The 24894-nt window shown below is 50.4% G+C and overlaps 1 protein-coding gene and 1 pseudogene across 2 annotated transcripts in view; both read right to left on the bottom strand.

The window, feature by feature from the left end:
* Positions 1-1704: 1704 nt before the first annotated feature.
* Positions 1705-3439, bottom strand: LOC311512148 (interferon-inducible GTPase 5 pseudogene; annotated as a pseudogene). Its single transcript has one exon. The product of its transcript is annotated as an interferon-inducible GTPase 5 pseudogene (transcript).
* A 4335-nt stretch (positions 3440-7774) lies between these two features.
* Positions 7775-24894, bottom strand: part of F11R (F11 receptor) — a 48705-nt gene continuing 31585 nt past the window's right edge. The window contains exons 3-9 of the mRNA XM_084613986.1: positions 21167-21280; positions 17816-17971; positions 14976-15178; positions 14788-14890; positions 13367-13478; positions 11296-11344; positions 7775-8995 (exon numbers count right to left, since the gene is read on the bottom strand). Coding sequence (XP_084470112.1) covers positions 8960-8995; positions 11296-11344; positions 13367-13478; positions 14788-14890; positions 14976-15178; positions 17816-17971; positions 21167-21280 — 773 coding nt within the window. The 3' untranslated portion in view covers positions 7775-8959. The remainder of the gene's footprint in view (positions 8996-11295; positions 11345-13366; positions 13479-14787; positions 14891-14975; positions 15179-17815; positions 17972-21166; positions 21281-24894) is intronic.

Here is a 24894-nt window from a genome sequence, read left to right as displayed (position 1 = left end):
TCAAGCACGTAAAAGGTTGTTACAAGGAGGAGGGGAAAAGGTTGTTTTTCTTAATCTCTGAGGCTGGGACAAGAGGCAATGGGCTTAAATTGCAGCAAGGGAGGTTTAGGTTGGACATTAGGAAAAAATTCTTAACTGTCAGGGTGATTAAGCACTGGAATAAATTGCCTAGGTAGGTTGTTTCAAAATCTCAGAATTTCCCCACAGGAGGGGAAAGTCCATTTCTCGACCAACTCTGATCCCAAGTGAATGTCTGGGGTTAAACTCATACAGATCCTCCCAGGGTGGCTGGGCCAAAGCCCTAGGCAGGAACTAACTAAGGGGACTTTCATTGCATGGTATATATTAACAACACGGACGTTCCTCTGACGATCTTAAAACACATTAGAGAGCTGGGTAAATATGAAAATTATCCCCATTTCTCCTAAAGAGTTAAACAGGGCACAAAGAGATAGAGTGACTCTCCTACATGAGGAAGTGGTAGAGTGGGGAAGGAAGCAAACCCAGGAGTCCTGAATCCCACTTTCTTGCACTAATCACTAACCCTCACTACCTCCCAGGGCTGAGAGTAGAACCCCAGAGTCCTGATAATCAATCTATCTACCCTAACCCTTAGACCACACTCCTACCTCTACACTGTAGACTGGACTTTGCTTCGATACTGTTCATTACAGCAATATGAAAGCTAAGGACATATTTAAGTTTTGCTAATTAATTGTGGGGTCACAGAACTTTACTTCATTTTCACCCACTCTCCTGTCCCCAAAAGAAAGGACTGCCTTGATTCTGACATACTGTACTCTGGCTTTACTGCCATTTCAGAGTGGTTACTCCTCATTTACACAGGAGTTACTCCTGGTTTACAATGCCTGACCAGATCCTCACTTCTTGTTATTTTCTATGCTAGTAATCACTAGCTCTTACATCAGTAGATCTCAAAAAGTTCCTTACAAAGGAGGTCAGCATCATTATTCCCATTCTACAGGTTGGGAAACAGACACTGGGAGGGGAAGTGACTTGCCCATGGTCACGCCGCAGCAGAGCTGGGAATAAAACTCTAGTTTTCAGTCCACTAGGCCACACAGCCCAGTGACTTCAGTAGAGCTTTCCCCCAATTTGCCCCAGCTGAGGTTTTGGCCCAGAATATTTACAGCTTCTGGTTTACAACAGAGTTACATCCTGTTTACAATGGAGTAGTTACAGTAAAATCACATCCAGTTTACAATAAACCATTTAGTTATAATGGGGTTACCCCAGGTTATAACAATATACTGTATGTACAAGAGTTACTCCTGGTTCATACCAGCATTACTCCTGGTATACAGTAGATTTACCCTTGGTTTGCAACAGAGTATTGACATCTGTGTTACTCTTGGTTTACAGTCGTGTATTTACAACAGAGTTATGACTAGTTTACAATGAAGTATCTATTTATAATGGAATTACCCACAGTTTATGATGACACATTTAAGACTGACTTACTTTTGGTTTACAGTGAAGTATTTACAACAGAGTTACTCCTGGTATACCACACACACACACACACACACACACCTTGATTTGCACCAGTGTCAGTGACAGCAGAATCAGCTCTGATATTTGACATTTAAATAGCAAAGTAACAAATGCAGCAGAAACTTTAGAAATTCAATCATGGATTTTATATCCAGCTCAGGAATGAAATTCTGACATCAGGTAGGAAGCTCAGGGGATTTCCAGGAGATGCCAGGATCCTGTCTGCACCTGGCATGAGATTTTGATCATAGAAGGTGTTTCAATCTCTCCTCCTCCTTTCTGGCTCACTTCTTAGCATCCAAGTTGAAGGCTTTAATAAGCACCCTCTGGGCATCAGCAGCCACCGCATTCACAAAGCTCCTCAGCATCTTGTATGTGGTGGCAAAAGACAGTGCTCCGGATGCAAGCGAGCCCAGCAGCGGGACAGAGCTCAGCACCTCTTTGGCTAGCTTAGGTGCCTCACTGCCTGCCTGTAGCAACAACTGCACCACCAGGATGTTGGAGATCTCCTTGGCCAATGGAGACTTGATCACGGCCTTCATCTGCTCTACTGGCTGCCCCATTTGTGCTGCCAGCTTCTCCAGAGAGTCATCGTCCAGGCCAAAGCCCTTGCAGTAACCTTGCAAGGTCCTGGCCAGGACATCCACATCGCAGGAGATCAGGAGCCCTGGGATGGGCGTGGCATGGATACCGCAGGCCACGGTGGAGACCAGCCACATGTGTTCCAACATTGCTGCCTTTTTCTTCTCCAGGATGTGCAAGGAGATGTTGGGCAGGGCCATCAGGAAGGCATGCCGCTTGTGGTAGCTCAGCTCCCTCTCCAGCGTCTCCCCCAGGAGATGGAAGTCGTATTTGCTGAGATCAAAGGCCGAGAGGAGGAAGACCTGGGGTGAGCGGATGCCTTGGGCCTGCAGACCCTCCAGGCAGTTCTGCCGGATCTCCTGCAGCACCCCAACCTCGCTGTAGCTGGATGGCCGGCGCCTGAGGGAGGAATCCAGGTCCACGTCCACCTTAGAGCGGACAAAGTAGAAGCTCTTGTCCATGGCTTGGATGTGGCGGGCCAGAGCAGCATGGTTGGCGGTGAAGCAGTGCGAGGCGATGATAAAGAAGATGTCGTAGTGCGAGAAGCCGACCTGCTCCAGGTAGCTGTCAGGGTGGAAATCGGGTGTGCCGATCCCTGGCAGGTCCCAGATAGTCACGTTGGGGTACCGGGGATGCTGGTATGGAGTCGGCTCCCTGGTGGTCTCCACCACACCGGTGCGGGCAGCACCTACATCCTCATCGCCCAGGCCCCGCAGGGCATTGACAAAGGATGACTTCCCAGCGCCAGTCTCGCCCGTGATGCCCATGTCCAGCTGGATGCTCTCCAGCGACTCCAGCATCTCCTGCAGCCTGGAGGCCACGCCAGTGAGGTTCCCCTCCTCAAAGGCAGCTTTCAGGGCCTCCAGCTCCTCCCTCGACAGCTTGATGATGCCCTCACTGCTCTGTGAGGCCATGTCAGCTCCAGCAAGCTGCTGCAGCCCCTGCCTTAAAGAGGGAAAGGCCAGTTCTTGTGTGAGTTCCTGGGAATGCTGAACCGCTGAAACCCTCATCTAGGTCTTTGTCTCTGGGTAGCTCCTCCCAGAGACCCAGCCCCATCCTAGCCTCCATCTTCTCTGGCCCAGCCAATGGCAGCTCCTTCCCCTCTGACCTCCAGCTTCCCCTCAGCTGAGATTCTCACCCTGGCCTCCATCTCCTCCGGCCTAGGCTATCACAGCTCCTGCCTCTCCCCAGCTCCCAGACCTCCACTCTGCTGGGATCCCCGCTCCCAGCCTCCATCTCCTCTGGCCTGGCCTATGGCAACTCCTGCCCCTCTGGCTTCCCAGAGCATCAGACACCAGCATGGGCTGGCTGGGAGGGGGAGCGTGGGCTCGAAGCAGGAGCAGAAGTGGAGCCAAAGGGTAGGAGATTGTATGGGTAGGGCCCTATCAAATTCACAGCCATGAAAAATGTCATTGACCGTGACATCTGCTCTCCCTCCCCCTGAAATCTGGTCTTTTGTGTCCTTTTACCCTATACTATACAGATTTCACAGGGGAGACCAGTGTTTCTCAAACTGGAGGTTCCAACCCAAAAGGACCAACTTGGGGAAAGGGGGGTGTTGCAAGGCTATTGTGGGAGGGCGCAGTATTGCCACCCTTACATCTACACTGCCTTCAGAGCTGGGTGGCCGGGGAGCAGTGGCTGCTGACAAGGCGCCCAACGCTGAAGACATTGCCCCACCAGCAGCAATACGCTACCAAGCCACCCTTACTTCTGTGCTGCTGCTGGCGGCAGCGCTGACTTCAGAGATGGGTGCCCGGCTAGCAGCCGTGGCCCTCCGGCTGCCCAGCTCTGAAGGCAATGCCGTTGCCAGCAGCAGCACAGAAGTAAGGGTGGCAATACCATGAGCCCACTCTTACAAAAGCCTTGCAACCCCCCCCCCCCCCACCTCCTGTTGGGGTCAGGACCCCCTTGGTTACACCACCATGAAATTTCAGATGTAAATATCTGAAATGGTGAGATTTATGATTTTTAAAATCCTATGACCATGAATTTGGCAGGGCCTCTTACATGTGAGGTAATGAGCAACTAGGAACCTTTCACCAAGACCAGCTCCACGGAACCGGGAAGGGTCATCAGGGAAAGTGGGTGACTCCCAGTGGGGCTGAGAGAAGATGAAAGCCAAGGGTCAGACTGAGGGATGATTCCTTACTCTTGACAGTTACAGTGCTGAAGGCAAGAGTCCAGCCCCTCTAACCACTAGACTCCCACTCACCTCCCAGAGCTTAGTATAGACCCAGGAGTCCAGCATCCCAGATCCCTGTGCTCTAACCACTAGACCCCACTCTGCTCCCAGAGCTGTACATCGAACCCAGGTGTCCTCACTCCCAGTCCCTCAGTTCCCTCACCCACCTGCCCTCCCAAGGGAGCTCTGGGTGCAGAGATGGTTCTGACTAGGGTTGTTTAATACACCAGCAGGGAACAGGCTTCTGCCTGCACCTCAGAGCGGGTTACTCCATTCACAGCGGGCTGGCCTCTGTGCCTGGCTCTGCCCCAGCATCTTATCCCCAGGGGTGTCTGCAGCACCATCCATGACTGCCATGGAAACATGCTCACATCTTATAGCCCATGCTGATTGGCTGGCTGAGCCTTCATGTGTGATGTCAAAGGCTGCGTGGTGAGCCACTGTGTTCATTGCTCATTTGCATCAAGGGGCTCAGTGACAGCTGTAGAAAAACAGCCCATGCAGGGTGGGGCTAAGCAGTTGCTGTGGGCTGGGGTGCCCAGCCCCACTGGCTCTCCAGGTCTGGGACTGTTCCTCAGAGAGGACCAGGAATGAGGCCCTTTATTAGAGACTTTCCAAAGGGAAAATAAGAATCCATAAGAGAAGATCCCGATTGCAATCCCCAAGCTCTCCACCAGTCTGACCCTCAGTGCCCACTGGCAAAGGGCCCACTCGCCTGTAATTCACCCTAGGCCTAACACACTCACTACCCCCAATACACTATTGTCCTAATATGTATCAAAGGTGTCATGGAAAGTATCATCCAAAAACAGGTGACAGGCTGGTCCTGAAAATCACGTGATGCATGCAGAGTGTGGATATAAAGAATGATGTATGAGTGCTGGCAATATGTTCTTACAGTGTTTGGGAGGCAGTGCCTATAGCAAGGCTGCCCCAGACCAGGGAATGTGGGTTCCCCTCTGAGCGGCTTGATGACAGGCAGAGCCCAATGAAAGGGCATTTACATATAAGATAAACAAAGCCATCAAGCAGCAGAGAAAACTACTTGCTGAGCTTGCTCCAGGTCTGAGTTTGTTCCCCCTCCCCCAAAGGCTTCCTGGCTCGAGACAAAGACAAGGAGGCAAAAAGCCCTTTTGGTTATTCACCACTCAGAGGACATAGGATGGCGCCTGTGAATGGCAGATCCTCTTGGCCTGAAAGGCAGGAGCTAAGAGAAAACTGCTTAGGCAAAGATCATAACTTGCTAAAATTAAGTTTTAGGCAGCAGACAGTGAGCTTTGTTTGTAACCAGTCACCTCTTTTCCTCAAATCTTGTTCTTTGTGAAACTTCTGAGTTTTCCTATCAACCATCTCTGAGCCGGTCTATTGAATCATAGAATATCAGGGTTGGAAGGGGCCTCAGGAGGTCATCTAGTCCAACCCCCTACTCAAAGCAGGGCCAACACCAACTAAATCAAAGCATAAAGTGAGCCCTCAGACGGCCGAGCAGGCTGGTGTGGGCCTAGTCTCTTTGGAAACAGCGAACTTAATTTCTGTGAGCATCCCGGGAGAGGGACTGGATGCAGAGACGTCTCTGGGGACCTGCAGTTCACTGAATGTTACCTGCAAGGCAAGGAGAAGGCTGGCATTCTCGAGGCGTTTGCTGGTGAGACAGACAGCCTGGCAGAGCAGGGAGCTGAGACACCGTATAATCTCCAGCAAAGCTCACTCTTGCTAAGGCAGAAGGGTAACACCATGGCTTGTGGTTCTGGGAGTCCTGACCAGAATGGCACAACAGGGACACAATCCTTACCCTCTCACCTCCTGCATAGGGATCCCCCAAACCCCCAGCTTCACTGCAACCTTGTTTGGATCAAAGTAGAGCCGACTTGCTCTGATTCAAGCACCTATGGCAGCAGGAAAGGCGACATGCAGCCCCAGGTCAAGCCAAGGACTCCAGCACAGAGCTGTGTGTGAGGGTCGTGTCTAAGGGCCAGTAGAGAACAGGGCCCTGTTGTGCACCCCAAACACCTCATCCTCAGCCCCACCCAGAGTCCTCATCCCCCCCGCCCCAACCCTCTGCTCTAGCCCTGAGCCTCCTCCCACATCCTAAACCCCTCATCCCCAGCGCCGCCCCCCCTTCCCCCAGCTGGAGCCCACATCCCCTCCCGCACTCCGAAGCCCTCCCCCCACACACACACCCTAACCCTCTGCCCCAGCCTGGAGCCCCCTCCCACACTCCGAGCCCCTCAGCCCCACATCACCTCCATATTGGTACACACAAATTCATTCCACACATGGATGTAAATTTCAGGGAACATGCTGAAGCTCACCTACTACTAAAGCCATGTCTACCCTTACAAGCTCACAGCTGTGCTGCTGTAAGATTGATGGTGTAGCCGCATTATGCCAACAGGAGAGAGCTCTCCTGTGGAAATCAGGCCAACGAGCGGCGGTAGCTCTGTCAGCAGGAGAGCATGTCCCACTGACAGAGTGCTGGGCACATGAGTGCTTATGCCAGCAAAACTTGTGTCACTCAGGGGTGTTTTTTCACACCCCCGAGTGACAAAAGTTTTGCTGACATAAGTGCTAGTGTAGACATGGCCTGACATCTGCCAGAACAGTCCCAGCCAGAGACCTCCAGTTCTCCCCGCCAGGCTTCCATTAGCACCTGTGTGAACAGAGGGGTGGGGAGAGTGCTGCTAACTAGAGTTCAGCAAATAATGGATGTTTTTATTTGGGGACTGAACCAAATATTCTGGGGAAGAATCAGGTTGGAGTCAAACCAAATCCAATTTTTTTAAAAAAAATGTTGTCCAAGTGAAAAATTCTTGCTCTGGATTAACAAACATTTTGGTTGGCTCAAGTGAAATTTGAGTTTTCCTTTTCAATTCAGCCACGTTCTGGTGTTTTTTACATAGGAAGTATTTTGGTTTCTAATTCAGCCAAAATAAACACTTCCTAAATAAAAAACTGAAACATTGACTTTAAAAAACCCCAACCCTCTTTTCAGCCAAAACTATGCTGAATTCAACCTGAATCCGTCAAGAGTCCCAGTGCCCCCAGTTCAGGTGCCAACACAACTGCTAGATCTCAATGATCCTCAGACAGGTTCACGAGAGGCTCGTTACTGGGTCTCCTGCAGCTCTGTGCAGCACAGGACGTTAAAACTCCGTGTGATGAACCACCAACCAATCAGGATGCTTTTACTAGGTTAACCACCAATTGTAGTTGATAAAATACTTGGTCCGTCATCTTGCTGTGAGAAGAATATATGAAAACTCAACATTTCCCGTCATACCGTTTAAACATGAAGAGTACTATTGTCGATTGCTAATTTGGTTCCTGAACCACTGAGGTCTGAGTGTCACCACTGTGTTAGATGCAGAGAACTACTGTGCAGTCCCCCCACTTCCACCACGGACCAGCAGGGGGCAGGAGAGCTGCAGTCCACTCCACATCCTAGCAAGCCAGCCCCACCTTCCTCCTTCCAAATGTTCGGTGAGACTGAACTCAAACCAAAGGGTTTATTTCCAGTTACAAATAGATAAAATTACACAAGTATTTTAAAGTGGTTTTAAAAGTGACTATTACAGTGTCTCAGGCTTTCAAGTTAAGGTCTGGGAAGGTTTCTCTTGCTGAACTGTAATAAAAAGCAGCCGCACAGTTAAATCTGTCCAGCTGCTGGGAGAGGAGTCTGGCCCTACAGCCTCTGCTTGCAGGACAGCCTCCTGAAGAGCTCTTGCCAGGGTAGTTACACACTGTGACCCAACAAAGTGAAGGATTTGATTCCAACCTCCGTTATTCCTGGTAACCGATCCAGTCTGCTTTGGAGCCCCGCAAGAGAAAAATACAGATTCCACGGATGAGGCACCATCTACCGCAGCCTTGCAGCAGCCCCTTTCCCGCTTCCTGCAACAGGCTCGTTCCCTACAAGTATTTCTCAGTGGATCCAGATGCGTGGTGGTTCAAGACTCCTGCCATTCATACTGAGGTTGGGGTGACCAGATAGTGGAAAAATGGGGACACTTTTTCGGTGGGGGACGGGGGGGGGGACACAGACAGCAGGGGGGATATAGTTGAGTTGTAGAATTCAGCCAGTTCAGACACCACAAAGATGACATCCTGACACTAGTATAGCAGTGACGGTGGGGACCACACAACAATCTTCTACAGTCACAAAAATATACTTGCATTCCCTACATTCAGTGCTTTAGCATAACCAGGGCTCCCCAGCCTGCCACCTCTGGCAGCATAAAACCCTCCGATAGGCTTAAGTGGCACTACGGTGCTGCAAAGGCCTCACGCTGGCCTGCTGCATGGGCTGAATTTCACCCTCCTTGGGAAAGCCTGGTGCTAGCAGACATCCCCAAAGCAGGGTGAGCAATCTGCAACGCCAGCAAGCGGCAGGGGAGCCCCTCTGCTGGGTGTGCTCAGCAGCTGGGTTTGTCATCTGTCGTTTAGGAAAATAACGCTGGTTTATGCGAAGTTGCCTGCAGCACAGAGGGCAAGACTCCAGCCCCACAGATCTACAGGACAGGGAGAGTCTAGAAGAGGACTAAAAAGGCACTAGGTGTAACTTAAAAAAAAAAACTTAAAATCTCAGTGTTACAGTCGTTCACACAGAACATTTACAGCAGTTCATGGGGCAAGGGGCAGGACGTCGGCAGGAGAGGGGGATCCAAGCCTGGGCCAATGTCACACCAGGAAGGACGAGGTCTGTTTGAATTCTCCCTGGGGGAGTGAAAGAAAGACACAGTGAATTCCCATGTACATGAATTACAGTGAATCCTTCAAAACAAACCTGCTCCCTTTGCCCCCGTCCCTGAGCCCCTTGGAGAGAAAAGCTCATGGCACTGGGTAGCCAAGGAGAAACAGTGAGTTCCAGCAACGAGGACACTGGGCTGGGAATCAGGAGACCTGGATCCCAGTCCCTGCTCTGCCTCCCACCTTGAGCAAGTCACCTCTGCTTTCAGTGCCTGTTTCCTCTCCCACCCTATTTGTCGAGCCTGTCTACCTAGACTGAGCTCTTGGGGGCAGGTCTAAAGCTGCAGTTACCACCAAGTGGCTCAGCAGGAGAGCACTGGGTTTCCTGGGTAGAAGCACAGACTAGGTTGCAGGTGAAGTTATGTTTATGGGCTCAACCTCTCTCATTGCAAAGCTGCCATGTGTCAGGGAAGAGCTGGCTGTTCACTTAGGAGAAAGCTGGCCTGGCAACACCCCCTGTTATTCCAGTCCTGTGTGAGAATCAACTTTGCAACTCCTCCCGCAGCCCATCTCCAGCATCAGTCCGTGTCACCAGCACACAGGGTTTGGGTCTTGTCACGCACACGTCCCTCTGTGCCTTGTGTGGAGCCCATGGGAGATCTACCTGTACTCTGGGGAAGCGGCCCGAGTGGCTGCACTGCTTTACAGAGCAGAACGCACCAACTGCACGTATGTCATACCTGAGCCAAGGATCTCAGGCTGTTAAACAACTGAATCACCATGATGACGTATTACACCCATTTAACAAATGCCCGAGTGGAGGCACAGTAGGTGTAAGGGACCAAGTTGGGCACAGAACCCTTTAACTCCCAGATCCTGACTCTGACTTTTACCACTAGCAATAACTCCTGTTTTCCCTACCCCAGACCAGCAAATGGTGCTGGGCTCTCAGCAAAGACATGATTTTCCTTTCATTTTTGTGCAAAAACTCCTGTTTAAGAGGCTCCTAAGTCCCATTTTCAAGAGTGATGAGGTGCTTGGGGTCAGGTTTTTAATGGCATTTAGGTGCCTGAACATGCAGATAGGCACCGAGGGAGATTTCCGAAAGCACCCAAGCACCTATCTGCATCTTTCGGCACCTACATCCCTTAGGGATCTGGCGCGTGGGGCATTTAAGTACCTACGTCACTTTTGAAAATAGAACTTTGGTGCTTTTGAAAGTGTTACCCCCAGTCTGATGACAGACAAAGGACTCAGCGTGCAGACACCACTTCCCGCGTCCCAGTCTCCATCTGACTCTCAGAATGGCCTCCGGCTGATTGTTTAATTAAATTCCAGACACTAAAATTAGTTGTTTATTTCTCACTGCAATGATTAGTCATTCAATTTCACTCTTGCGTTGGAGTTTCACTTTGATGGCCTTTGCCTATTTACCACATGAGTAAGGTTAGTCGGGAGCTTGGCATAGCATTACTGAAAGGTCCTTGATTTAATGGCTTGCATGGCCAAGCAATGCACTGGAGCTACCTTACCCCAACTTACGTGTCTGTGGGAATGGTTTTCATTCTAAAAATCGGGGGCTGTTGCTCTTTAATTCCACACAACATTGATAAGCTGCACCACAGCTGCCAGACCGACCGGTTCTCTAACTGGGGGGGAAGAAAACTAATTCTCCCTCAGCTAGTGGCATCAAGGATGCCCCTGGCCTGATGCTTTCGCTCAGCCAGAAGGAATGGGCTTGACTCAGGGTTCACTATCCCCATTGCACAAGGAACTGGGTACTTGAGGCACAGATCCACAGAAGTATTTAGGCTCTATTTCAGTGGAAGTTAGGAGCCTCAATACCTTGGTGGGTCTGGGCCATAGAGACTAAGGCCAGGTCCACTCCAAACGTTAAGTTGACCCAGCTATGTTGCTTGGGGGTGTGAAAAATCCACACCCGGAACCATGTAGCTAAGCTGACCTAACCCCCAGTGTAGACAGTGCTAGGTCGATGGAAGAACAGCAGCTAGCTGTTTAAGTGTAGACACAGCCTCAGTGACATGCTCAAGGTCATACAGGTGAGCGTGATAGGGCGGTTTTGGGCGAGGTGCGTCTCGGACACTCCATAAAGCCCACAAGTCATGGGTAGGTCACTGCTGTAACCCAGCTCTGCGGCTGGGTTACACCCTGCCTCTCTAAGGTGTGGCCAAAACACCAGTCCCAGCCTGCAGGCCATTTGATCGCACACCTCACACTCAAGAAGCCAGGAACAAAGTTATTTCTTTGGGGACAAGACACTTTCTGGGCTGCCAGAGCAAAGCCGCCTGGCTGGCAGTTCTACTTACGTCACTCCGATTGGAGGGTTGGCTGTAGATAACTTGCTTATTAGTGCTGCTAAAAAGAGAAAGAATTAAACTAAGACACTTCACAAGGGTTGATCACTCCTCGGACCCCACCCCAACCACCAGCTGTGCCACTGTGCCCCGCCAGTATTGGACCAGACAGCCAGCAACGATGGGGAAGCAAGTTAGCAGGCAGCTGCTGTTAATTACCAGGCTATGTCAAACTTCTCACAAAAGATACATGGGAGGTGCCTGATTCGCCCCTTCTCTCCCAACCCCCACCAGGCAAGACACAGCCTCCCCCCAGCTCTGGTAGGAGAGATGCTTTACAGACTGGTCTCTTCCTTCCATCCTTATTTCCCCATCCGATATCCAGCACACAACTAAGAGGCCTCATCCTGATACCCAGCCTGCTTTGGGTGCCAAGTAGATTTTGGGATCTACTCAGTCCCCATGTTAGAACCAGCTTGTAACTTGGTATAATCAGGCCAGGAGCAGAATGGCACAGAAGTGAGGGCTGAGGAGGGTCAGGACTGAGGGGTATTGGCAGAACTGGAAGGGGAGTCCAGGGCCAAATAAGTGGGGGGCTGTGGATCGGGTACATGAGCAGAGCTGTGCAGGGGGGAATTTTCAAGCTCATGACAATGCTATTTGCTCCTGAGATGTTGACTTCTTTTGGGTAAAGGGAAGGAGACTATGCCTGGCATGGTCTGGAGGCAACACACTGCCCTGCTCTGACCCTTCTGCAGCCTTTTGCTCACCAGGCCAGCAAGAGGTGGGGACACAAGACAACACTGCCATCTGGAGAACAGGGGAAGACAGTGCTCCACCCAGATGCCACCTGCTGACCCATTCGGGTGGGGAAAACTGCATTGATGGAGGCTTGGTTCCTGTCTTCAGCTGGAAGATGCGGATGGAATAGAGCTAGGACAGGGGAGTGTGGACCTGAGAGGGTAGGAGCGACCCATGGTGGGGACAGCAGAAACATGTGCCCTCGTCCAAGAGGAAAGGTCAAAGTCTCCCCACTGTTCCAGACTCAGAGATCCCACCTGGCGGGGGGGGGGCCAGCAACGTGTCACACAGCAGCTACTCTGGGGCACAGCGGGGTAGGAGGAGGAGCTTGGGGTACACTCTGGCACCTTGCACTCTAACTGCTGCACGGAAGAGATTCCAGGCTGCATTTAAACTGCCACGGAGGAGGTGGCAGAGTCTGGCTAGTCCTGGCTCCCTAGGGGAATACTCTACCCACTCCACAGCGCTAGAAGGATCTCCGCAGGCCAGGAGCACAAGAGGGATGGAAGAGGCTTGGAGGACGGACAAAGAACAAGGCGCACACTTGAACAGAGTGCGAGGTTCCACTTACCCTCTTCTCTCTGGAAGGAAAAAAGAAAAAACAAGACGGTTAAATGTTGGCAGCTGAGCGACACGTCCCATCTCCAAGGGGTGGCACCCTGGCACTGCTACAGCGGGCAGCAACACAGGCTTCCGGGGGGCCACGCTGCTTTTAGAGTGCACTCAATTGGCTGGGCCAAGAGCAGACAGGCCACACGTGCATGGGGATGAGAGACAGATTCACAGAAGGGGGGACCACAGGCCTGACCATGACACAGCCAAGCAAGCTCTGCACCACAGCCTGGGGGACCCCAGGAACTACAGTTCCCAGCATGCAGTGCTCCATCTTGAGTCAAAGGGGGCTTGATGGAGGGCTGCCCAATAGGGTCAAGAACTCCGCAGGCAGCCCCTCCTCATTGAAAGGCAGCCGAGGTTTGCTGCATCACAGGTAGCCTTCAAGCTCCTGGCAAGCAGGAGACTCTGCCCACTGCGTAGATGCCCCTTCGCAGAGACACCTTGCCATGCAATGGCTCCTCCCAATAGTTTCTTCAGCAGCAGTAGCAGCCAGCGCTCATTAGCCTGCAGCAGTCTGCCTGGCACCCTGCCCGGCGGCGTGTGCCTTAGCTTCTGCAGGGGAATTGATGGGGGCTCAGAGGAACTACCTATGTCATGGGAGTGGCTGAGTGCAAGTGGAAGGGGGCAGGGAGAGGTACGTTCGCAGCCCACGCGGGTAGCTTAATACTTACTGCTGAAAAAGCCACGTCTGTAGGCGAACCAGATGCCGAAGGCAACCAGAGCCAGCACGATTAGCAGCACGACCACAGCTGCCACAATACCGCCCACGTTGACTTCAGCTGGGTGAGAGAAAGACGTCAGTGCGGCATGCAGAGACCTTATGTGGACAGATCCCCCTGCATGCCACAGGATCCCAAATGCTTTTGCATGTGGAACTGCCCCCGTGGGAGAGTGACACCAGCAAAGGATTTAACCTGTCTAGTTGCAGTCCCCAGGGGGGACTGGGCCCCACCTTCCTTCAAGGTGGAATCACCCTGTCTCAGGTACCTTTAATGGTTTAAGCAGCTAGAGGTGAGAAGCCTGCCCTGGGGAACCCGCCAGCTTCCCAGCCAGCACTGTGCGGGGCACAGATTGAGAAGCTCTGGGCTAGTTATCTCAAGTGGGGGTTCTGTAATTATAACCCTGCTGCTGTCCCACTCACAGGTCTGAGCCAGGCCCCCTTCACACTACGACAGCTCCCAGCCTGCTCCACCTCCATTTCTTCTTGCCTAGCTGTCACCAGCCCCTTGCCACACAGCTGGGTTCAGAGCTAGCTGCTTCCACCTATCTGCAAGTGGCAGCAGGAAGAGCAGAGTTTGAGAACGGCAATATTCCCTGGCCAGCCTAGCCTGGGACGAGCCTGCGAGCACGTCTGCTGCTTTGCTATGTGGTTCCAGTGAGCTCAGCCCTGCCCTGATACAAAGTCTTCAGGCATTCAGAGGGGAACTGGCTGTGGCCTGGGAAGGCAGCACCAGCATGGACCTGGCACCCGAAGATCTGCAGTCTTCTGAGCGCCACTGTATGAGCCTAATGTTACAAAGGGCTAAAACCAGACCAAAAGGTGGAAAACAGGATGGTTTGGGCAGCTCCAGGGAACAGGGGCTGATGGCACGGTAGCTTTTCAGAGGAGGGGACAGTTGGAATGCTTGTCACCAGAGCTGGGCCCAGCAAACACCCATCCCCAACCTCAGTCACTCCCAATCCCAGGGTGCACTAGGCTAGGGCGGGAGCCTCCTCTGGGTCTGTCTCTATGGCGGCCCAGCTCCAGAGGTCATGTAGGAGGTGGGACACGCCAAGAACCACTTGTCAGCTCTCAGGAGACTCCGTTCTCTGCGAAGGGTGCTCTTTTAGCAGGGCAGCCCAATGGGCTTCTGGTTCCAGGCTCTCCCCCACCCCCTCCAGCGGAGCACATGCCTCTTTTCCCATCAAGACACTTGGGCACTGTCCAACCTTTAATCTACCGCAGCCAGTACAGGAAGTAGCTGCAGGAGGCCGGGAAGGGGCAGTGACAGTACTGGCTATTGTAAGCTTGCAAGTGACTTCCAAAGAGCCCAGTGTGGACGTCCGCACACACCCACCCACCGGCTCTGCAAGCCCCCATTTCCTTACTGGCTTCCAAGTGGATGGCTTCAGATTTCTGAGCGGTCCCGACGTTGTTCTGAGCCTCGCAAAAATAATCCCCCGTGTCGAAGCTGGTTACGGGCTCAATCGTCTGGAGTGGGAAAGAAGGCGTGAGGGAGACATGGACAGAGGCATAAACTCCCCATGAGTCAGGCAGCCCCCTCCCCCATGCGTACCAGCACTCCAGTCTTGGTGTCAATCGTGTAGGAGGAGTTCCTGAATTTCTCATTGATCTTGGGGTTGGAGGGCATCAGGATGTTGTCCCTGTACCATTGGAAGGTAGGAGGTGGAGACCCATCTGTTTCCACACATTTCAGCACAGCTTTGTTTCCGATTGTCACCGAGGTGGGCCCCTTGGCAACGGGCTTGGAGGGAGGCACTGCCAGCGGAGAAGGCAAAAAGGCACATGTTACAGATGACCTTACAGAGCTTTGAACCCACCACTATGACCCCCCCGTCCTAAACACACCCAAGACGCGGTCACTCGCATTTGTTAAATTGCGCTTATTAACCCATGACCGACTGGATTAGACTAGAGGACCTGCTCAGTGACACGAAGGCAAACAAATGGCCAGATCATTTTAAGTGAAGTAAACAGAAAGCAGAATCCATGTCTAGCTTGATTGGCTCATGAGCCAACGGACTAAGTCAGTGGCTGGGCCCTCTTCCATTGGCAGGGCTTTCTTGGCACTGCTCCAGGGTTGATCAGTGAAGTTCCAGAGCTCAGGCCAGTGTAACTGTCATTCCCCGATAATGCACCTTTAATTGAGATGGGGAAGGAGTGAAAAGTGGTTCCTTCCTGACCCATGCAGAGATTCTGTGCTGCCCTGAAGCTTGATTATACTTTCATAGACTTTCATAGAATATCAGGGCTGGAAGGGACCTCAGGAGGTCATCTAGTCCAACCCCCTGCTCAAAGCAGGACCAATCCCCAATTTTTGCCCTAGATCCCTAAATGGCCCCCTCAAGGATTGAACTCACAACCCTGGGTTTAGCAGGCCAATGCTCAAACCCCTGAACTAACCCGCCCCCCCCGCCATTTGGCCATACTAAAATGCATGTTTGTTTGTGTCCAGTTTACCAGAGATTACTCAGGATCTGTGCCCCGTCTTCAATTTTATCACTTCACCCATTCACTTCTGTGTCATCTGCTGACTGTATCAGCAGTGATTTACTTTCTTTGAGAACTGATAATAATGGTTGTATTGAACTTTTGAGGAAGTTTTTATCTTGTAGTGATAGATCTACAGGAGCAATCTGAACATCCCCATTTGATTGACTTCTACATTTAGTTCGGTAATTGTAGAATTGTAATACTCATGGTAATTGTAATACTCATGTCAGCATAGCTACAGATAGTAGCGGACTTTGCTTTAAAAACCAGCCACACTATTGTCTTCATCTCCTGGACACATTCCACAGAGAGCAGCATTTCCTTGCGTGGATTCTGAACTAGCTGCACTTTAATTCAATAGAGGATTAATGGCACTCGCTGAGCTGGAGCTTCCATTGCCCAGCTCCCTGGGCAGTCATTTACGGCACTGCAGAATGGGTGTGGAATGCAACTAAATCAGAGCAGCTCACTGTGTTCTGGTGCAAACGACCGTACGAGGAGCAGGGAGATGGAGAATCGGGTGCACAGCGTTCAACGTAAGTGGCAAATGCATGTGGCGAGAAGGGTCACTGACCAGAAATTAATGCTTTGCCGAGGAGCCCCACTGCTGGCAGGAGCCCCCCCGCTGACAGGTGAAAGGTGCGATGCTGGCTGTGTGGGCGAAGCCAGTGTCCATCCCACTTTGATGGAGCAACTTGTCAAAACAAAATGTTTGACCAAAACTGCTGCGATCCTGAAGGAAGGAAACAGAGTTTGGTCCAAAACTGGGCTCCCATTCGGTGATGATTTTGCAGCGCTGGTGAAAGGTGCTAGACTGACAGCATTTGTGAGTGAGGCGCTGGGTACGGCCACAGAGCAGGCATGGTAAATGTAGTGCAATCTCCCCCGCCTAATCTTTTGCCAGGCGCCTCAGCCCAGTCATGAAGGGACCATTTCCGGGGTGAGGACTGGTCAGTCTCCATTGGTCTCTGCAGACAATACACCCAAGGTTCAGACTGGTGCTGACAGGGAGTCTTCAAGGTGTGAAGAAGTGCACTGACAGCACATATGTATGAAGGGGATCTCTGCTTAAAAGCCATTAGTATGGAATGCAACATAAGCACGGACCCGCCCATGTCAGCAGGGGGAACAGTTACAGTGTCAGACTTCCTGAGTGCGTGTTACAGAAATAATGGTGCCCCCGTGTAGCTAGGATTGTTTCTTCATGGCCACCTAATGGACTATGCATTGACCCGTGGGAGACATTCCTCGACAACCAGTTGTGTTTAACAGTTCTGAAGATGCAGAGCCAACAGAACCGGAGTCTTTTGAAACCATTGGATAATCCGGGCATTAGGCTTGCCCCAGGGCACCTCTTCAAACCTGGCTAGCCTGATTTGATTACAGGATACTTGCCACTGCCCAAAGCAGCCTTATTTCATGGCTGTATTCCAGCAGGACTGACGCTGCTCTCAGGAAGGCCCTAGAGCTCCAATGGCATGCCGCTGTGGCCCTGCAGGTCCATGGTCAACGGACATGGGTGAGAATTTCAGATAGTCAGGTTCAGACAATTGAGGCTTCCCTAGAGTCTAAGTCCAATGTGGAAAGTGTCTTGTTTCAGTGACCTCAGGCTAGTTTGCTATCCACTGACGATGCCACGTTGTGCAGAGAGCAACTCTGTTCAAATGAGCCATTGGGCTCAATGGCATCTCTTAGCAGGGAAAAATAACCTCCTTAAGGCAGAAGTCACTGGCAAGGTTCCCCAGTCTGTACCACGCAGGTTAGAAGTTCATAATGCTCCCTTCTGATCTTAAACTCCATGAAAACACACTCGTTGCCCACAGGCCCCAAGGGCCCCCCCTCACCGAGACTAGAAGCCATGGCAACCGGTCCCAAGTGGTAATTACAGGAAGGCATTAGTACCTTGGACAATGAGGTCAACTTCTGACTTGCTCAGTTCACCGCCGCCACCGCTCCCGGTCGAGAGGACCTCGCAGATATACTTCCCTGTGTCCTTCCGAGTCACCGAAGTGAAACGAATGCCTGTGGGTGTGTACTGAGCACGGCCTTTGTAGGGGTCTGCAGAGAAAGGGGAAACAGCAAGAGCCTGAGAGCGCTTGGAAGTAGAGGAATACAGATGAGAGCCAGAACAGGCTGCTGGTGTGGAGAAGCGGAGAGCCCCAAAAACCAGCCTCAGAGCAGAGAGAAGGGTAAGGAGAAGAGCTGATTAAATGGGGTTCGGTTCAGTTCAAATACAACAAGAGGTCTCCCCATTGCAGGAGGAAGCTACAAGCCCCTATGTCCAATAGCTAAGCCAGCCCAATCACAGCTGGCCAGGGGATAGAGGGGTTTGTTGCAGGGTTTAAGGGATGGGTTCTGTTATGCTATGCTGCTGGCAGATATGAACTAGTTAGTTAGTGAGGAGGTTATTCCACCCCATTTCTTTCCTCATAGTTCTTCCCACGAGTGCTCAGTGCTTTTAAGAAATTAGTTAGCAGTGGTAAAGCCGATTCCAGGCAGAGCAATCTAGAACGCGGTGTGAGGTTACACCAGTCACATTAAAAGACTGTTCTCAAACTGTTCAGCTGACATGGCTGAGCAACAAAGGGGTCTACAGAAGGTGATGAAGCCATCACTAGGACAGAGGATGGTTCTCACCTGTCTTCGTAACACCTTAGCACATGTGTACAGCATAGCTCAGCCATGGTACCATCAGTGCATGCTGGGATTCCTGAAACACCTACCCCATTGGGTCCAGCTTTGTTACTAGGAAAAGGAGCTTCTGGCTAATTTCCAGATGTGAAGCACTGCACTGCGGGAAAGAGTAGCTGAATCGGGGTAACTGCTGCCAATCCCTGTGGCTTCCTGCCCATATTGGGAAGTTACAGACTGAACTGGTTCAGAAGGACCCAAGCTAAAGACCTCACTTTGGATCAGGGCGGATAAAAATCAATGATTAAAAGAAGTGTAATTTAAATTGTATTTTAAATTGGATAAACCTATTTAAAAATTAAATTTGAAATTACTACAACCAGTATTAAGGCCAAAAACTTACTATTGTCTATCATTTAAATTAATTTTTTTTTTAAAAAATGAACAGTATGTTCACTGATGAAGTTTTATAGAAAATCAGATCACTCAACTGGTGGAAGTCACGGGCTAAAGTCTTGAAACCAGAGTTCACTGACTTGCAGAACCAGCAGTAGCCTCTTCTGCACGTGCAGAGAGAATATTTTTTTCCTATTTCCATTTATTAACCGATTCATCTGAATGATTAGTTCATTCATTAAACTGACTGGGAGCTGAAAAAGCAGAAAAACTTTTCTTCTTCTTCCAGTCTATGAATAAAAAGCAGGTGTGAGGGAATGAGATTACTAGCTCTAAAAATCTTGCCGTGGTCACCAGAAACAAATCAGTTCAATTCACTAAACTAGAGATAATACTTTAGCATTTAAAACTGATTTGTTAAACAAATGTTAAACTTTTCTCATTTATTCAGTGCATGTAAGATAGTTTCATTTAGTGGGGGAGGTTTAGGTTGGATATTAGGAAACACTATTTCACTAGGAGGGTGGTGAAGCACTGGAATGCGTTACCTAGGGAGGTGGTAAAATCTCCTTCCTTAGAAGTTTTTACAGTCAGGCTTGACAAAGCCCTGGCTGGGATGATTTAGTTGGGGATCGGTCCTGCTTTGAGCAGGGGGTTGGACTAGATGACCTCCTGACATCCCTTCCAACCCTGATAGTCTATGATTCTATGAACTGCTTAAAAAATGTTTAAATGCTGATTGTGCCTTATTTGAATTCCGATCTCCATCCAAACAGAGCTTGACACAAACCCCCCACACACAAAAAAAAGGTAATCAAGTAAATAAGAAATGCCTAATTTCCCATTTTCAAACAAAAAAAATGTATGTTAAGCTATATAATTGCTTAACAAAATGTGGAGCCACCTGCTTAGCAAAGAGCACCAGCAAACTTAGGGTAAAGCTATATTTAGTTGCAAATGAACATATTTTAATGAATACCAATTACTAAAAATCAATGCTTCTTTAGGAAAATAACCATGGGGTGGAGGCAGCCTCCTGATTCAATAGGTGAACTATACTAAGCTACTGCGGGGGCACCGACCACCTGCAGCAGCACTCCTTGACCCAGCACTGAAACCTTAATCCCGGCCCTGGTGTGGTGAAGCAGGCTGGAGAGTGAGTCTGCCCCACACTCATCCCTACAGCTAGGGTTGTCAACTTTCGCAGAAAACCGAACATCCTTGCCCCACCCCTGCTCACTCCATCCCCCTCCCTCCCTCATTTTCACTGGGCTGGGGCAGGGGGTTGGAGTGCAGGAGGGGGTGCGAATGGGGAGGGGGGATTTGGGGTACTTGAGGGGGCTCTGGGATGGGGCCAAGGGGTGGGGTGAGGGCTCTGGCTGGGGGGTGCAGGCTCTGGGATGGGGCCAGGGATGAGGGGTCCACAGGTTGCGAGAGGGGGCTCAGACTGGGGCTTGGGGGGCAGGGGGATGAGGAAGAGTGTGCAGGCTCTGGGCGGCGCTTACCTCAGGCAGCTCCCGGGAAGTGGCAACATGTCCCTCGAGCTTGGGGGTGGCCAGGTGGCTCTGTGAGCTGCCCCCGCCAGCAGACACCGCCCCTGCCGGAGCCAGCACTTGTGGTGGGGACAGTGCATGGAGCCCCCTTGGCCAGCCCCGAGCCAGAGGGACATACCAGCCGCTTCCCAGGAGCCATGCCATGGAGCCTGCTAGCCCCAATGCATTGACAACTGGATTTTTAATGGCCCGGTCAGGACCGCCAGGGTCCCTTTTCCATTGGGTGTTCTCGTCGAAAACCAGACACTTGGAAACCCTAACTACAGCGGTGGCTCTTGTCTCGCAAGGCTGGGCCTGGCTTCCTACACCAGACATTGTGACCCGATGCATGGAGTCGCTGATGTTCCAGGATGGGTGCAGGGCAGGCTCCACCCACTGGGGCCTGCCATTCACATACGGCTGGGAAACAATGTGTTTCTGGTTTTGCACCCTTTGTTTCATGACATCTGTGGGTGCAAGTGAAGCCATCCACCCTGCTAAAGCCACCATTGAAAATAACTAAAAAGTACAAATGCAAAACAGGATAAAAATCGATCATTTAAAGCGCTCTGATTTAAAATAATCCACCCTGCCTCAGATACTGCAACCAGCTGGTATAACCTGTGCTTATCCAACACCTGGACCAGAAACCGTAAAGGGGCCCTCAGACACTCCGTACAATGGACTCACGTACCTGTGAATTTGGAATCATAATAGAAGAGCACTATTGAAGAGCCCTTTTCAAACTTCCACTCGACCCTGGGTGTTCCGCTTTTCGACATGTACGCAGCACAGGGTATTTCAATTGCTGGAAAGACACAGCAATAAGTCAGCATTGGCACTGCATCCCAAACGTAGTAAGATCCTATCTGTAAACACCTGGCAGAGCTAAGCCAACAACATTTGTTTTAAAAGGGACTGGGAGCCAGATTTTCATTTATACCCAGGACCAATTACCACGTAGCGTGAAGGGATCATCCTTCCTGAATCCCAAGAGTTGGAAAAAATGCCTAACAGTGAGAAGCTTAAAGACCTGTTTAGTTCATTGAAAAGAAGATTGCAAGATCACATGATTATGGCATATATGTATGCTCTCAGGGAAAAAAATACCAGGTATTAAAGGGCTCTTGGGCACAGAAAGGCAGAAGAAGAACCAATGGCTGGAAAAAGTCAGATCTGTTCACAATATTGTATTGTTTTTAAAAGAGTGATTAACCATTGGAACCATCCAGGGAAGTGATGGATTCCTCAACTCTTGATGCCTTCAAATCCGTCCCGGCTGCCTTGCTGGAAGAGATGCTTTAACCAAACAAGTGACTGGGCTCAATATAGGGGTAAGTGGGTGAAATTCTCTGGCCTGTCAGATGCAGGAGGTCAGAATAGATGATCTAATGGTCCCTTCTGGCCTTAAAAAAAAAATCTACCATTTCCTGAGGGCCACCATGTTAACGTCACATGGGTCTGAAAATGCAGCCTACTGCTGACATGCAATACTAAAATCACTGGAACAAAAACATTAACAAGCTTTTTCGTTCACTTCGTGCATTTGGCAGCACTTTGGGTATAGTCCGTTTCAATGCTGCTTTGTGTGGTCAGTTTATGTGGGTCTTTCCATCAGCGAAAGGGCAGAAATTCAGTTAGGAAAACTTAAAACAGGAAATTGATTGTGAAGCTGCAGAAACTAATAGGGACAAGTATTGTATCTGAAACTACTGGGAACTCATTGAGATTTACTAGATTACAAATCAGTGTTCTTGTAAGTGTGAATCCAATATTAATAAATTAGAAAACGGACATCATATTGGCAGCCCGAAGCAGAGTGGAGCTAAGTTCCGCTCCTTCTTGAATGCCTGGGAAATTAGAGATGGAGTTGTCACTGGCAACTGACATTAACAAAAAAAACCTAGGGTTAACATTTTCAAAACATGCCTGAATGATTTAGGAGTCACTTTTAAGTCACTCAGGGCCAGTTTTTCCAAAGGTATTTAGGTACCTAAAGATGCAGGGATGCACCTTTTGGGATTTGTAAAAGTGAAACCAATGGGAGTTACATTTCTAGCCCACCTAGGTGCTTTTGAACACCCACTAGGCACCTATCTACATCAATAAGCACCTAAATATATTTGAGAATCTGGCCGCTTAGGCACTTCGTTTGAAAGTTTTACCCTAGATTTAGCAGTTCAACTTGCCAGAGGCCATTCCAGATTCTGTACTAATGCATCCGATGAAGTGAGCTGTAGCTCACAAAAGCTTATGCTCAAATAAATTTGTTAGTCTCTAAGGTGCCACACGTCCTCCTTTTCTTTTTGTACTAATTCAGTCATCTTGTTTGCGCTCAGGCATCATCTCCACCCTGAAACTCACCAATATGCTCCGATACAACAGCTATTGAGCCCCAAACGTTCATCTACATTTCGTCTGAGACATGGACACTGGAATCTCTAGAGCAAGGAGTACTTGAATTTCAAAGATTCAGTACTCACCAAAACTACTGTAGTATTGCTTTGAGTGCAGAGAGACTCCACGTGTCTTTACCGCTGGAGAGAACAGTTTCTTACCCTACAGCAGTCGTGCGTGTTTGAGATGTCGTCAGTGTGGGTCCCACAGAAGGTGCACGTGTCTCATATGCATGAGTTCAGATATTTTGAACAGCAGTATCTGTTCAGGGCTCTAGCAGACAGAGAGCCTGGAGCACTCAGCCTGGTGCAAGATCTGTGTCCTGAACCAGAGGCTGTGAGCCAAAATCAGGCCGTGTATTAAAGCAGATACTTACAAGTTCACTATTCAGTGCATGAACTTGTCAAAGTTGTTGCCAGTGTACTAGGCACTAGATATTTACGTAAATATATTCCAGCTACTACAGATAAACCATCTGATCTTGTACTAGATTGGGGGGTGACAGAATACTGAATAGGGATGTTTTTTTCCAAGATATCAGGAACAACGGGAGGTAAAAAGCAGATGTCATGGAACACGTAAGGTGGTACGCAAATTATTTATCTCAGCCTACAAGTGTCGGGGTAACTCGGGGCAACTCGCCTTAACCCTTTGTGTGACCTCGGGGACAGCAGAGACTCCGGCTACTGACTGGGCACTCGTGTCAGTGTGCCTGCAACCACAGAGCCAGGGCGCTAGGACTGCCCGGAGGACAATAAACCTGGCCGAGTGCCTTTGTCGCCCTACCGATGGCCGTTCTTTACGAGTAACAGAGGTTTGCTGAATGAGCAGGCTGCCTTAGTTGCTGTTAGTACTGATAACACTGAAGCTCCAAGGACAGAAGCACTGAGCTGCAGCCTGAATGTTCCGAAGGGAACGACATTTCAGCCTCCAACATCATTTAACAAGGGCCACGCACGTCCTTCGGCTCCCTCACAACTCAAAGCCCGCATTAGCGGATGACTCCGAAACTGGTGGTGGAAGGTGGCTTGTGGGATCCATCCTGACTGCAACATCTTGAAGAACCACAGTTACTGCAGGGTAGGAACCAGTCTGTTTTCTGAAAGTATCAGTGTCGATTCCACTGTAGGTGGCTGGCCATCAGTGTCCCCTCTGGACAGCGGGAACGAAGAGAGCCAACTGCATCAGTTGAATAGGGATTGTAATACTGCTCTCCCAAACTTTACATCTGCCCTGGCAGCTAAGTCCAGTGCGTAAAAGCTAATGGTCTGTATAAGGATCTCCTGGACTTGTCTCAGCAGTCCATCTGTGTCATTCACCCAAACAACATCTGGGCAGTCAGGTACAGAGACTTCAGGTCTGGATAGAGTATCTGGCCAGGATGCTGGGAGATCAGGTCTGGACAGGATTGGTGGCTGAATGGACACTGGCAGAAGATCCATTGGCCAAAACTGCCTGGGCCAGCTGGGAGCTCCAGGAACAACTGGGGCTTGGTCTCTTGATTTTGGAAATCATGCTGGGACCAGGGGAATTGGAGGAAAGGCAAACAGGATACCTGGACTCCATTGCAGAAGGACAGTGTTGGGAAATAATGCCACACTCCTGCCCCCTTTGGAACAGAAATGCTGACTCTGTGTTTTCCTGGGTGGCAAACAGGCCTACCACAGGAGCTCCCCAGTAGTGGGATCTTGGCTCTATCATGCATCTCTCCAGGGACCACTCCCGACTAGCCATGGATTTTCTGCTCAGCAAGTCCACCAGGTCGTTGCCAACTCCTGGGAGATGGAGAGCTATTGGGGTTATCCGGTGTCAGCAGCACCACGTCCAGAGCTTGAAGGCATCCCAATAGGGGAGACACATGTGCACCTCTTTGCTTGTTGAGGTAGTGTGTCGCAAGTGTTGTCAGTCAGGATGTGCACTGTGGAGTTCGAGAGAGCAGGTAGGAAGGTGGCGTGCAGGGTAGCCTGATGGCCCTGAGCTCCAGGGCACTGATGTGGAGCCCCGAGTTTCCTGGGTAACAAGTTC

Source organism: Lepidochelys olivacea (assembly GCF_965140295.1).
Source record: "Lepidochelys olivacea isolate rLepOli2 genome assembly, chromosome: 24".
In the NCBI taxonomy this organism is placed as follows: domain Eukaryota; kingdom Metazoa; phylum Chordata; order Testudines; family Cheloniidae; genus Lepidochelys; species Lepidochelys olivacea.
The sequence above is the reverse complement of the archived record's forward strand: the minus strand, read 5'-3'. Positions and strand labels throughout refer to the sequence as shown.